This window comes from Aquarana catesbeiana, linkage group LG03 (genome assembly GCF_042186555.1).
Source record: "Aquarana catesbeiana isolate 2022-GZ linkage group LG03, ASM4218655v1, whole genome shotgun sequence".
Classification (NCBI taxonomy): Eukaryota; Metazoa; Chordata; class Amphibia; order Anura; family Ranidae; genus Aquarana; species Aquarana catesbeiana.
Genome location: NC_133326.1, coordinates 662,205,252 through 662,219,589, shown reverse-complemented (window position 1 = coordinate 662,219,589; position 14,338 = coordinate 662,205,252). Strand labels below are relative to the sequence as shown.

The following is a 14,338-nucleotide window of genomic DNA, read 5'->3' as shown; positions in this document are numbered from 1 at the left end:
GGGGTGCCGACATCGTGGGCTCCCTGGACAGGTAAGTGCTCTTATAATATAGAGTCAGCAACTAAAGTATTTGTAGCTACTGACGTGAATTTTTTTGTTTTTCAGACGAAGCTCTGCTAAGGAAAGTCTCATTCCTTCACTGTTTGGTGACTAGGACAGAAAATTAGGAGAATCGCATACAACACTTGTACTACTGCAGCCAGGTGCTTAGCTGGCATAGAGAGCAACTTCAGACACTGTGCTGAAGGCAGAGCAGGATGTGTGTGTATCTGCCCACTCCTTCCTCCCTCCCTCCGGGCTCTGCTCTAAATAACAAACATATCATACTTACCTCCACTGTACAGTTCGTTTTGCACAGAGTGGCCCGAATGTCCTCTTCTGGGTCCCCACGGCGGCTGTCTACGCTCGTCCCCGCAAGAGCTAACTCCCACTGGGAAGCTCTCTCCCGAGGGGGTTACCTTGCGGGCGCGCTCCTGTGTTGTACACCCGGCGTGCATAGCCGCCGAGTGTATGACTCATCCCCGCTCCCCGGCGGGCGCGTCGTTGGATTTGATTGACAGCAGCGGAAACCAATGGCTGCACTACTATCAATCTATCCAATGAGGAGCCGATCAGCCATGGAGAGAATGGCGTGGGATCGCCCCCTTGGAAATTCAGGGGTCAGGTAAGTAAAACGGGGGCTCCGGACACAGCAAGGTGTTTTTTCACCTTAATGCATTAAGATGAAAAAACACCAGGGTTTACAACCCCTTTAAGGAGACTTGGTGACATAGCTGACCCTCCTTTCCCTCCTAGATCATGATTCCTGCAATAAACAGTAGGAGATGTAGTTTGCTAGGAGTGCTGTACTATGGAGATGAGTAAGACTGTGAACTATAGCGCAAGAAAAACTGTGCAAACCAAGAAGGAGAGAGCAGAGATTTCTTGGGTATTGAGCTGGAGGTCTGTGTAAACAGTACGGGGAAACCACAGTGTGCGGACCTGTTGCTGTTTGAGCCTACACTGGAAGAGAGCCTGGTGAGGGCTGAAGTGCCAAAGACTGAACCATAATGTCCCATATACATGATCAGAAATTCCATCAGAAAAACCTTGGATGGTTATTCCGACGGAATTCCGCTCAAGCTTGGCTTGCATAAACACGGTCACACAAAAGTTCTCTGAACTTTTGACCGTCAAGAACGCGGTGATGTACAACACTACAACGAGCCAAGAAAATTAAGTTCAATGCTTCTGAGCATGCGTCAACTTGTTTCCGAGCATGCGTGATTTTTTGCGTGTCTGAATTGCATACAGACAAACGCATTTTCTGATAGGAACTTTTTCTGACCGAAAAATAGAGAACATGCTCTCAATCTTTTGCTGGCTGGAATTCTGCTAGCAAAAGTCCAATGGAGCATACACACGGTTGGAATTTTTGACCAAAAGCTCACATCCAACTTTTGCTGGCAGAATTTCTGATCCTGTGTATGGGGCATAAGAGTTTCCTGCATCTTAGGACCGGAGAGGAACAGATCTGCTGCCTGTGTGAGTCTGCCCCTACCTCAGACCATACGGATAAGGACAAGAAAGCCAGAGTTAAGCTTAGAGGCCCTGATCGTGAGGACTGAGATACTGAGGCCTATGCTCTGTAGTACAGCAGACTAGCAAGCATTTAGGATAAGGTTCACCATGTACCAGGTCTGGTGATTCAGTTGTGCTTGTTTTTCCACTGTTAGTGATCCAATGCAACAGGATACTGCCTTTTTGCTTAACCACTTCAGCCCCGGAGGATTTGCCTGCCCAATGACCGGGACACTTTTTGCGATTCGGCGCTGCATCGCTTTAACCACTTTAGCCCCGGACCATTATGCTGCCTAAGGACCAGAGGACTTTTTACAATTTGGCACTGCGTTGCTTTAACTGCTAATTGCGTGGTCATGTAATGCTGTACCCAAACGAAATTTGCGTCCTTTTCTTCCCACAAATAGAGCTTTCTTTTGATGGTATTTGATCACCTCTGCGGTTTTTATTTTTTGCGCTATAAATGGAAAAAGACCGAAAATTTTGAAAAAAAATTATATTTTCTACTTTTTGTTATAAAAAAAATCCAATAAACTCAATTTTAGTCATACATTTAGGCCAAAATGTATTCAGCCACATGTCTTTGGTAAAAAAAATGTCAATAAGCTTATATTTATTGGTTTCCGCAAAAGTTATAGCGTCTACAAACTAGGGTACATTTTCTGGAATTTACACAGCTTTTAGTTTATGACTGCCTATGTCATTTCTTGAGGTGCTAAAATGGCAGGGCAGTACAAAACCCCCCAAATGACCCCATTTTGAAAAGTAGACACCCCAAGGAAATTGCTGAGAGGCATGTTGAACCCATTGAATATTTATTTTTTTGTCCCAAGTGATTGAATAATGACAAAAAAAAAAATATTTACAAAAAGTTGTCACTAAATGATATATTGCTCACACAGGCCATGGGCCTATGTGGAATTGCACCCCAAAATACATTCAGCTGCTTCTCCTGAGTACGGGGATACCACATGTGTGGGACTTTTTGGGAGCCTAGCCGCGTACGGGGCCCCGAAAACCAATCACCGCCTTCAGGATTGCTAAGGGCGTAAATTTTTGATTTCACTCCTCACTACCTATCACAGTTTTGAAGGCCATAAAATGCCCAGATGGCACAAACCCCCCCAAATGACCTCATTTTGGAAAGTAGACACCCCAAGCTATTTGCTGAGAGGCATGTTGAGTCCATGGAATATTTTATATTTTGACACAAGTTGCGGGAATGTGACACATTTTTTTTTTTTGCACAAAGTTGTCACTAAATGATATATTGCTCACACAGGCCATGAGCATATGTGGAATTGCACCCCAAAATACATTTAGCTGCTTCTCCTGAGTATGGGGATACCACATGTGTGGGACTTTTTGGGAGCCTAGCCACGTAAGGGGCCCCGAAAACCAATCACTGCCTTCAGGATTTCTAAGGGTGTAAATTTTTGATTTCACTCTTCACTGCCTATCACAGTTTCGGAGGCCATGGAATGCCCAGGTGGCACAAAACCCCCCCAAATTACCCCATTTTGGAAAGTAGACACCCCAAGCTATTTGCTGAGAGGCATGGTGAGTATTTTGCAGCTCTCATTTGTTTTTGAAAATGAAGAAAGACAAGAAAAAACTTTTTTTTTTCTTTTTTCAATTTTCAAAACTTTGTGACAAAAAGTGAGGTCTGCAAAATACTCACTATACCTCTCAGCAAATAGCTTGGGGTGTCTACCTTCCAAAATTGGGGTACTTTCCAAAATGGGGTAAGTTGGGGATGTGAATGGGGGAAGTACGGGCGCTGCAGAAGTGGTGGGTTCCCAATTAGGATTGGCGAATGCAGCAGGAAGGGCACTATGGGCACAACGGGCCTGTTTGTCTTCTTCTTGGTGGCTGCAGTGCTGGTTTGACTACGACTGGGGTGTACTAGGCAGCTGGCGCTTGCCAGTTCACCAAAACGCTACCAAAAAAACTGTTAGCGATCGCAGGAATCAGGCCTGACTCTGCGAACGCGTTTAGTGTTTTGTAAGTGACAGTGATGGATCGATGCTGCACTTGGGTGGGCTGGGCTGGGCGGAGGGGCAAAACGCAGGTGCTAGCAGGTATCTGGGCTGATCCCGCTAACACTGCGTTTTTGGGAAACCTAAACTGCTGGGGACGCTAGTATAGATCTGATCGGATCAGATATTGATCCGTTCAGATACTATACCACTAAGGGAGGTGTACGGTGCGTGCGTGGGTGTTAGTGGTACTGGCGCTAACCTGACGCTGCCTGGGGCTGGTGCTTGCCAGTTCGCCAAAATGCTACCAAAAAAACTGTTAGCGATCGCAGGGATCAGGCCTGACTCTGCGAACGCTGCAGTTATGTGTTTAGTGTTTTGTAAGTGACAGTGATCGATCGATACTGCACTTGGGTGGGCTGGGCTGGGCCGGGCGGAGGGGCAAAATGCAGGTGCTAGCAGGTATCTGGGCTGATCCCGCTAACACTGCGTTTTTGGGAACCCTAAACTGCTTGGGACGCTAGTATAGATCTGATCGGATCAGATATTGATCCGTTCAGATACTATACCACTAAGGGAGGCGCATGCTGCGTGCGTGGGTGTTAGCGGTACTGGCGCTAATCTGACGCTGCCTGGGGCGACGCATATCACCACCGGGCGATCAGGGGGCTAAACCTCCATTCGGTAATAAATGGCAGGTGCCCTGACACTATAAAAAATAAACGAACTAACCAGCGTCACCCGTAACAGTGATCAGTGTTATACTGATGATCAGTGGTGAAAGGGTTAACTAGGGGGCAATCAAGGGGTTAAAACATTTATTAGGTAGTATATGGGGGTCCCTGTCGCTATAAAACGCTGACGGCGAACCTAAATATTTACCTCCCTAACTAGCGTCACCAGTGACACTAATACAGCGATCAGAAAAATCGCATAGCGACACTGGCGACAGGGTGTGATCAAGAGGTTAAAACTTTATTAGGGGGGGTTAGGGGGGTACCCTAGACCTAAAGGGGGCTAACAGGAACTGCCCTAACACAGTAACTGTCACAAACTGACACCATGCAGTAATCAGAAAAAAAAAAAAAAAACTGCTTGGTGTCAGTGTGACAGGGGGGGGTGATTGGGGGGTGATCGGGGGGGATCAGGGGGTAAAGGGGGGTGTTTTGTGTGCCTGGCATGTTCTACTGTGTGTGTAGAGTTTGTGCACTCACATTGCAGTCTTCCCTCCTCGGCGCCGGAACGGAAAATACCGATCGGACTCCCACCCGCGGAAGGCAGATCACGTATATGTACGTGATTCTGCCTGTCCATGCCACCTTGCCGATGTAAATTGGTGTGAGGCGGTCGTCAAGTGGTTAACTGACAATGGCGCGGTCATGCGACGTGGCTCCCAAACAAAATTGATGTCCTTTTTTTCCCACAAATAGAGCTTTCTTTTGGTGGTATTTGGTCACCTCTGCGTTTTTTAATTTTTGCGCTATAAACAAAAATAGAGCGACAATTTTGAAAAAAAGCAATATTTTTAATTTTTTGCTTTAAATATCCCCAAAAAATATATAAAATTTTTTTTTCCTCAATTTAGGCCAATACGTATTCTCCTACATATTTTTGGTAAAAAAAAATCGCAATAAGTGTTTATTGATTGGTTTGCGCAAAAGCTATAGCGTCTACAAAATAGGGAATAGTTTTATGGCATTTTTATTAATTTCTTTTTTTTTTACTAGTAATGGCGGCGATCAGCGATTTTCATCATGACTGCGACATTATGGTGGACACATTGGATACTTTTAATGCTATTGGGACCATTGTCATTCATACAGCGATTAGTGCTCTAAAAATGCACTGATTACTACAGTGTAAATGACACTGGCAGGGAAGGGGTTAACCACTAGGGGGCACGGAAGGGGTTAAGTGTGTCCTAGGGAGTGATTCTAACTGTGTGGGGTGTGAGCTTATTGTTACACGACACTGATCGCTGCTCCTGATGACAGGGAGCAGACGATCAGTGTCCTGTCACTAGGCAGAACAGGGAGATGCCTTGTTTACACAGGCATGCCCCAGCAGCTCCGTGACACGATCGCGGGACAGGCCCATTTGCCTGTCCATGCCATTCTGCTGACGTAAAAGTGCGTGCTGCGGTCGGCAAGTGGTTAAAAGCCCAAAATTAGTTTACTGCATGCAGTCTTAAAGGGATGGTAACAAGTGCACCACTGTACAGCTTGAGCCTCAGTAGGGATGCCACCTTTCCTTCAAACCAAACCTTAACACTTTAGCATCACAGGGCAATTTTTTAAATTTTTTTCGCAGTAAACACTATATGATTATAAAAGACCTGGGACACATTTAGGTGCCCCAAGGAGAGTAGTAATGTGGCAGCAAAGGGTGCCGTGACAAAAAGTGGGTGTGGCCAAATTGCTCTTGCTGACATCATCGCCCCACCCTTCAGTGATGCCAAACCTGCCCCCAAACAGCTGCCCACAGCTCAGAGAGGGCAACAGTTTTGTGTGTGACTATCTCGGATACTTGGGGAGACAGTCTGACCTGAATAATGTGTCCAGATTTCAGGCACACTGAAACCATACCTAACTTTTTGAGATGGGAACGAGGCACACCTACTAGGCAAATGACACAACGGCTGCCACGCCCCCTTAAAGGAGAATTTTACAAAAAAATGATTAGGTAAACCCACAAGTGCTATTCTATTCCTTTATATTGGTTTTTAAAATGTACAAATGCAGCAATTTAGAAATTGGATGTAAGGTTTAGCACTGGGAAACACTTTTTGAAATATAAAAAGTGCATTTTATATACAACTATATAGCTCAGACCAAAATGAGGGACAAATGAGGGGGAAAGTGGGACAGAGGGGCTTTGTTCCAAATCTGGGACGGTCCCTCAAAACCACTGACAGTTGGGAGCTATGCTGAAACCAGGACATATGATTCAAAACCTGGACTGCCTGGGGGAATCCTAAACAGGTGGCAACCCTAAACCTCATTGTTAGCTGGCTGAAAAAGCAAGTGAGGCATCGTATATCAAACAGTTACTTTATAGAGGCAACTACTGTAAATATATAATATACTGTATATATTAGACATGTGCATTCGTTTTCGTCCGAATGCATTTTCGTCCGAATTTCAGGTATTTTCGTTATAGTTTTAACAAACAATAACGAAAGTGCAGAATCCGAAAAACAAAATATCGACATAAACAAATGCTTTTTTTCCGTTTTCGTTGCTACAACAGTTCGATATAGATAGGAGATTCGACATGATGATGACAATAACAATCTGTGTCCATCAAACCTGTGGTCGAATGTGCCTAACCGTAACTCTATTAGTCCAAGATTATTCTACATAGAGAGAAAAGATTTGACATAGAGAGAAAAGATTTGACGTAAAAATAATGATGATGATGAATGTTATTCGCTGATTGTAACCAAAGAGGAGGAGCAGTAAAATAGTTAGAACTAAGTACACACATACTTTGGCTTATGGTGTCTGTTGAAAGTTCTAAGAGGATTCGACGGAGCAGGTAAACTATACGGCATCATACAGTTTAGCTGCTCCGTCGAATCTTCTTTGAACATTCGACAGACACCATAAGCCTTCAATGACAGATTCGACCCAAATGTGGATTTTCGGACGAATGCAATTTTTAATGAAAAATGAAATAAGTAAAAACGAATTTTGGGAGTAACTAAAAGAATTTATTTTTTGGACGAAAACGAAATTCCGAAACGAAATATTTCAGTGTGCACATGTCTAGTATATATTAATACAAGTAGCAATATAACATTCTAAGGATTTCTAATCCAGTCTCGCTTTCCAAAACTAAAACTAAAGTTTTGGCTACCCATAAACTGATTTTGTGAACTACCTTTTGACCCCGGGGTGTAGAGGGGCTTGTCCGTCTGTATGAAGACATATCCAGCATGATACGACAACATGATAACTTTCTCCACCTGACAAACATTGGACTTCAGAATCACTGAGACAAATTGCTTCTTTGTTGGGTCTATGAATTCATTTTGTGCTGGAATCTGAAAGTAGGGTAGAGTAGATAACAGACAATTCTGTAATATATATAAAACAAAAAAAAACAAAAAAACTTGTGTCTGCTTTTTGTTTGTAGATTTACTTGTTTGGCAGAAAAAGAAATGTTTTATAAACTATTAGGCATGTGACAAAAACAGAGACGTACAGTATGTGTACGGCTTGATTCTGCTTCTGCATGAGTCTGCCAATGCCCAACAGGTGATGATAAAGGCAGGCATCCATTGACACAAACAGCAGGACCTGGCCCCCCCGCCCCCCCCCCTGCTCACGTGTCACTGGCTTTGATTGACAGCAGCGTGAGCCAATGCTCCTGCTGCTATCAATCTAGCCAATGAGGACCCAAGACAGCGGCTGGACTTTCTGTGCTCAACCCCATCGCTGGAACGATTGGGTTGAAGTAAGTAAAAGGGGGGCTCTGGGAGGGGGGTGTTGCACTACAAAAGGTTTTTCACCTTAATGCATAGAATGCATTAAGGTGAAAAACCTTGAGGGTTTACAACTTCTTTAATAAAGGACTCCAGCATTTTTTATGGGTCGCTCTTATTTTGTTTATTAAAAAAACTTGACCAACCATTACTCTTCATGCTATGGTGCTGATGGGGTTTTCCAATATGACAACCACCTCCCTATAAAAGATTCCCATCAGTCTTTTGTCAATGTGTGTTGGAATAGACAGCTGACAGAATGTTTTCAGGGAAAGATAGTTTCTGCAATACAGTGCACTGTGCTGTGCTCTATAGTTGTGCATACAGCGTTATATAAAGTGATATATACAGTGCCTTGTTGTGCTACATAACAGTGAATTGCAGTGTGGTGGGTTACAAAGTGCTGATTGTGGAATGCATTTGCCCACCTCTACCACTCCCCCATCCGTACTCACTGTGCTGTATTGTGAATTTCATTGTGGTGGGTTACATATCACTGTGCTTTCATAGGACTACCTTTTGTATGTGTCAGCAACAACTTCTTTTCCGGTTTAGCTGCTAACATCTCCTCCCCCTTTTAATTTTCTCACTTTTTCTGTTTTTTTCCAGCAGCATTCTTGATCAAGAAGGTACAGTATATATTCCCCCAGTTGCTGAAGCATAAGAAAAATATTCACCTGATCATCTTCATGGCCACAATCTCAATGCCAGTTTGGTATTTTCTCTTTGCTGTCTGCACCACATTATAGTGGTAGGGTTCACATGACGCCACGTCCTTAACAACCAATGAGTCATCAGTTGTCAGCGGGCTTCCCGCTAAATGTAAAAAAAAAAAATTGCCAGCTAAAAAAAAAACGAGAGAAAAAAACGGCGTGGGGTCCCCCCCAGGTCCATGCTGGGCCCTTGGGTCTAGTATGGATTTGGAGGGGACCCTATGCCAAAATCCATACCAGACCCTTATCCGAGCATGCAGCCCGGAAGGTCAGGAAAGGGAGGGGACGAGCGAGCACCCCCCCCTGAACCATACCAGGCCACATGCCCTCAACATGGGGGGATGGGTACTTTGGGGTGGGGGGGGCTCTGCACCCCCCCCACCCCAAAGCACCTTGCCCCATGTTGATGGGGACAAGGGCCTCTTCCCGACAACCCTTGCCCGGTGGTTGTCGGGGTTTGCGGGCGGGGGGCTTATCAGAATCTGGAAGCCCCCTTTCACAAGGGGGCCCCCAGATCCCCGCCCCCCTCTTTGTGAATGAGTATGGGGTACATAGTACCCCTACCAATTCACCTGGAAAAAAGTAGTGTAGTGTTAAAAAAAAAACATTAGACAGTTTTTGACAAATCTTTTATTAGGCAGCTCTGACTTCTCCACTCTCTTCTCCGCACTCTCCGGGTCTTCTCCCGCTGTCCGGTGCCTTCTGCCGGGTTCTTCTGCTCTTTTGCCTGCTCTTTTGCTAGCTCTTGCCCGATCTTCTCCGTCGTCTTGTTCCCTCTTCTCTTCTTCCGATGTTGACTCGACGCTCTCTCTCGCTGTAATGCCATGTGCGCGGTGTGCAATGACTTATGGGGCGGGGTCACCGGCTGATGTCATCTGGTGACCCCGCCCCCTTATGGTATCACACCCCAGGGCATGATGGGTTCATGACATCACAAGGTGGCGTGGTCTTCGGATGACGTAATCCGATTGCCACGCCTCCATCGTTATTTAAGAAATGCAGGACATTGGCGCCAACAGATCAGCGGCATCGGAGGAGGGTCGTCGGCGGGAGGAAAAAGAACACCGGACAAAGAAGACAGAAGAAGAGCGGAAGAAGAAGCAGGGGAGAAGGAAAAGACCGGAGGATGAAGATGCAGGAGAAGATGGAGAAAGACCAGAGGAAGAAGTGGAGAAGAAGAAGAAGATTTTTAATAAAAGACTTGTCAAAAACTGTCTACTGTATTTTTTAACACTACACTACTGTTTTTTAGTGAATGGGTAGGGGTACAATGTACCCCATACTCATTCACATAGGGGGGCTGGGATCTGGGGGCCCTTTTATTAAAGGGGGCTTCCAAATACTGATAAGCTCCCCTGCCCACAGACCCCGACAACCACCGGGCAAGGGTTGTCGGGAAGAGGGCCTTGTCCCCATCAACATGGGGGCAAGGTGCTTTGGGGTGGGGGGCGCAGAGCCCCTCCTGCCCCAAAGCCCTCATCCCCCCATGTTGAGGGCATGTGGCCTGGTATGGTTCAGGAGGGGGGGCGCTCGCTCGTCCCCTCCCTTTCCTGACCTGCCGGGCTGCATGCTCAGATAAGGGTCTGGTATGGATTTAGAGGGGAACCCCCACGCCATTTTAAAAAAAAATTTGCATGGGGGGTCCCCTCTGAATCCATACTAGACCCAAGGGCCTGGTATGGACCTGGGGAGGACCCCACGCTGTTTTTTTTCACAATTTTTTTTTTTTAGCCGGCATTTTATTTTTTTACATTGAGCACGAAGCAAGCTGACAGCTGATGACTCATCGGTTGTTAAGGACGCTGCGGCCGGCTTCCCGGCCCCCTCCTTAGCAACCAGTTATATACAGTGTAAAAAAGAAATAAAATAAAATTACAGCAAAATCGCGGTAAAATTGTGGTACTTGTGTTTTGGATGCGGGTCCATTGAATTCTATTACAAGCAAAATGCTGCATTTTGGGGGTAAAAAGTCCCCGACCCTTTCCAAAAACTCAGAGGCACAAAAATGCATTGATGTGAAAATGTTCCATAGGAACCCATGTTAAAAAATGCCCCTGCATTTCTGCAAATTGCATCAAAAAACACATTAGTGTGAATCAAGCCTTAGGGCTCACAGGATCCTTTCACAAGTGGCTCAATTCCTGTGAGGCATGAGCAGACACGAGGAGGAGGGTTGGGGTGCTGGTGTTGTGGGAGGAGGACATCATGGGGGAAGTTTTGAGGGGTGTATTTTACCCATCCCAAACTCTAGGAGTTGTACATGGGTAGGGTAAGTTCATTGTCTTCAGCAACACCAAGGACACAGGTTCCTCTGCTACCATAACTGAGTGGTGAATGGGTGCATTCATGTTGCAGTGCTTGTGCAAGGACCCAGAATTTGGACCATTAAGTAGAAGGACTGGTTAACATAAAAGAAGAAAAGATGACCGAAGACCCAGCCTTCTTGCTAGAGGTGAATATGAGTATCAATAGGGCTTACCTGCTGCCCACTCAAATTTAAACCTGAGGATGCTCTGAGGAAGCCTGTGATCAGGGGAAACACGTAAGCATCGTGCCACCGTGTTAGCGGTGACAGGGACCTCTGGTTGTCCACATACACCCTGAACCTTCTCCACATATTCCCATACTGTGCTATTGCCAGCAGCCGCATAGCCTGAAGCAATTCTGAAAGGATCCTCCCTATCCACTGATCACCCACTGAACCTGGATACCACTCTCCACGGTATGCTCCGTACAGTCCCTGAACACTGCTTGGTCTGAGGACATGAACTCTGCTGCTCACCGTAGGTTGTGAGGCTGAACCAAACAACACAGACGCAAGTGCAGTGTCTTTCAGCGAGTGAGGAGACCGCGAACGGACGGGAGTCTGCAGGAGAGAGAATCTACTATCCTAGGATCCCCCATGGGTGAGCTTTAAATATATCCCACTATATGGGAACGAATGTATTGAAATCAGTGACATTTAATCTGTATTGGGGATATTTGGAAGTTCAGATAAATATTTGCTTTCTGGCTATAAACTTCGGCACCGCATCGTAAATATTTTCAGCCGGGAATAATACCTGCAAGTGGACTGTTGATCCATCCCATTAATCTAACTCATGCAGGCAACTGCTTTTACTACAAACCCATTTGATGCCGTGATTATGTCCGCTTTGGTTAGAGCCTTTCTGGACTAATGAAAATGTATCGGACCCGGGTCTAAGATCTTTGTCTGCATGTGTATGGTTGATAATTGTGTGAGATGTGTACAATTGGTACGGTGGCCACCCAAGTCCCTTAAGACGTCAGTCTTATTTTAATTATATGTTGCTGGTAGTTGTAATCTGATGTGGAGGAGTTATCTGCAACACATTTTTGCTTTTTCTATTTTGTTTAACTTTTGATAACTAATAAAGATTTGTAATTAAATAACGTTAGTTGGTCCTTGTTGAAGAACTGCTCTGCAGAATCTTTCTCTGCTCTCCTTTTCCGTAGAAGGACTGGTTAGTTACCTAGTCCAAGCAACACAATTTTGGGGTGTATCCCCCTTTCTCAAGCCTATTTAGGCTGTATGGCCAATGACTCTTTTTATAGCGAGAGTCAGATTAGTATTGCAGCCAGGATTCACTGCAGAGTTGTGTCCTAGAAGATTACTACAAGGCATTACCTGCCTCCCACTATGCCACTAGTAGTTATTATTAAGATATAAAAAAATGAAAATGGAATGATCTATAGAAAATTGTAGTTAAAGTGTTACTGAACCCAGGACCCTGCATTCTCAATATCCGGTCTCCCACGGTACACAAAACATGAAAATGTAATAGTTTTACTAAATATTATTACTATTATTACTATACAGGATTTATATAGTGCCAACAGTTTACGCAGCGCTTTACAAATTACAATATAAAAAGGAGACAACACAGTTATAATACAATAAAATACAAGAGGATTAAGAGGGCCCTGCTCAGAAGAGCTTACAATCTAATAGGATGGGGCAGGTGGTATAAAAGGTTGTAACTGCGGGGAAAGAACTGGTGGAAGTGGTAAAAGATTAGTTAGAGACGTGATAGGTTTCCCAGAAGAGATGAGTTTTCAGGAATCGCCTGAAGGTAGCAAGAGTAGGGGATAGCCAAACAGGTTGAGGTAGAGAGTTCCAGAAGATGGTAGAGGCTCTGGAGAAATCCTGGAGATGAGCATGGGAGGAGGAGACAAGAGAGCTTCAGATTAGGAGGTCTTGAGAAGAGCATAGAGGATGGTTTGGGTGATATTGGGAGACAAGATTTTTGATGTAGCTCAGGTCAGAGTTGTGAATGGCTTTGTATGTTGTGGTTAGTATTTTGAATTTAATTCAGTGGGAGATTGGGAGCCAGTGTAGGGATTGGAGGAGAGGGTTGGCAGACACTAAGCAGTTAGTAAGGTGGATAAGTCTAGCAGCAGCATTTATGATAGACTATAAACTGCTACATACCTTTTCTCATTAGCACAGGTAGAGCAGTTTTGTAACTTCTATTGTAGGGAGAGTTTAATTCTCCCCTGATTGTCCTTTGAGGCTGCAGGACCCCTCACCCTCTGTCTGTACAGTGCTGATTGGCCCTGTACTGACCCCATGCACCCTCCCAAGAAAAAAAAACTCTCTAGCAATAGACACTAAACTGAGTATGTGCAGCTTGCCCCCAAGGCTCTGTTCTATCAAGAAATGGTTTGGGAACACAGTGAGTAGGGATGGGCTGAATGGGCCCCTGTTCGGTTCACCCCAGAACTTTCAAATACCGCAAAAGTTCGGAGCCGAATAATGAACCCCATTAAAGTCAATGGGACCCCAACATGAAAAATCAAAAGTGTCCATTTTGAATTATTACTTATATGCAAGTAATTGGGCATACAATGGTTATAGGGGGTCCAGGTCCTGCCCTGGGGGACATGTATCAATAAAAAATGTTTGTGAAAAACGTCATTTTTAAATGAGCATTGATTTTTTGATTTTTAAAGTGAAAGCATAAAAATGAAAAATTCCTTCCATTATAGTGCCTGGGGGGTCCCCTTAGTCTACCTGTAAAGTAGCAGATCCGTACCATGTCTAGAATCTGCTGCAGCGATAATTGCATTTATAAAGGCAAAAAGCTAACATTTTCCCTGCAAGCTGATTTTATTTTGCTCAGCAACAGCTGGGGAGCCAGTGTAGTCCACAATGTAGTGCACTGGGAACAAGATTAGAGATTTTTTGTATACATTCTGGTGTCACTTTGACTTTGGATAGAAGTAACGGGTGCAGAAAATTGGTCTTTGGGTGTCAGTGGCGCCTTCCCACCATAACCCTATAGAAGAACTCTTGATGAAGGCAAGAACTGGCCTTGCTGTAAAAAATTGCAATGATATGCACCTGTCAAACAGGTGCAGAAAAATTGGTCTTTGGGTGTCGGTGGCACCTTCCCATTGTAACCCTATAAAGGTACTCTTCATGAAAGCAAGAGTTAGCCTTGCTGTCCTCCTGTCCTCAGGGCCCACTAACAGGCCAGGTTTGCAAGATAACTGAAATACATCACAGGTGATATCATTTGCTGCTCAGTGATTGCAGTATTCTAGTCTGCATCTCCCCAAGGTAATACATAAAACCT

At 44.8% G+C, this 14,338-nt stretch overlaps 1 protein-coding gene across 1 annotated transcript in view; it reads right to left on the bottom strand.

Moving 5' to 3' along the window:
- The window catches only part of LOC141133429 (complement C3-like), a 731,058-nt gene that overhangs the window by 619,643 nt on the left and 97,077 nt on the right, over window positions 1–14,338 (bottom strand). The window contains exon 3 of the mRNA XM_073622815.1: window positions 7,422–7,584. Coding sequence (XP_073478916.1) covers window positions 7,422–7,584 — 163 coding nt within the window. The remainder of the gene's footprint in view (window positions 1–7,421; window positions 7,585–14,338) is intronic.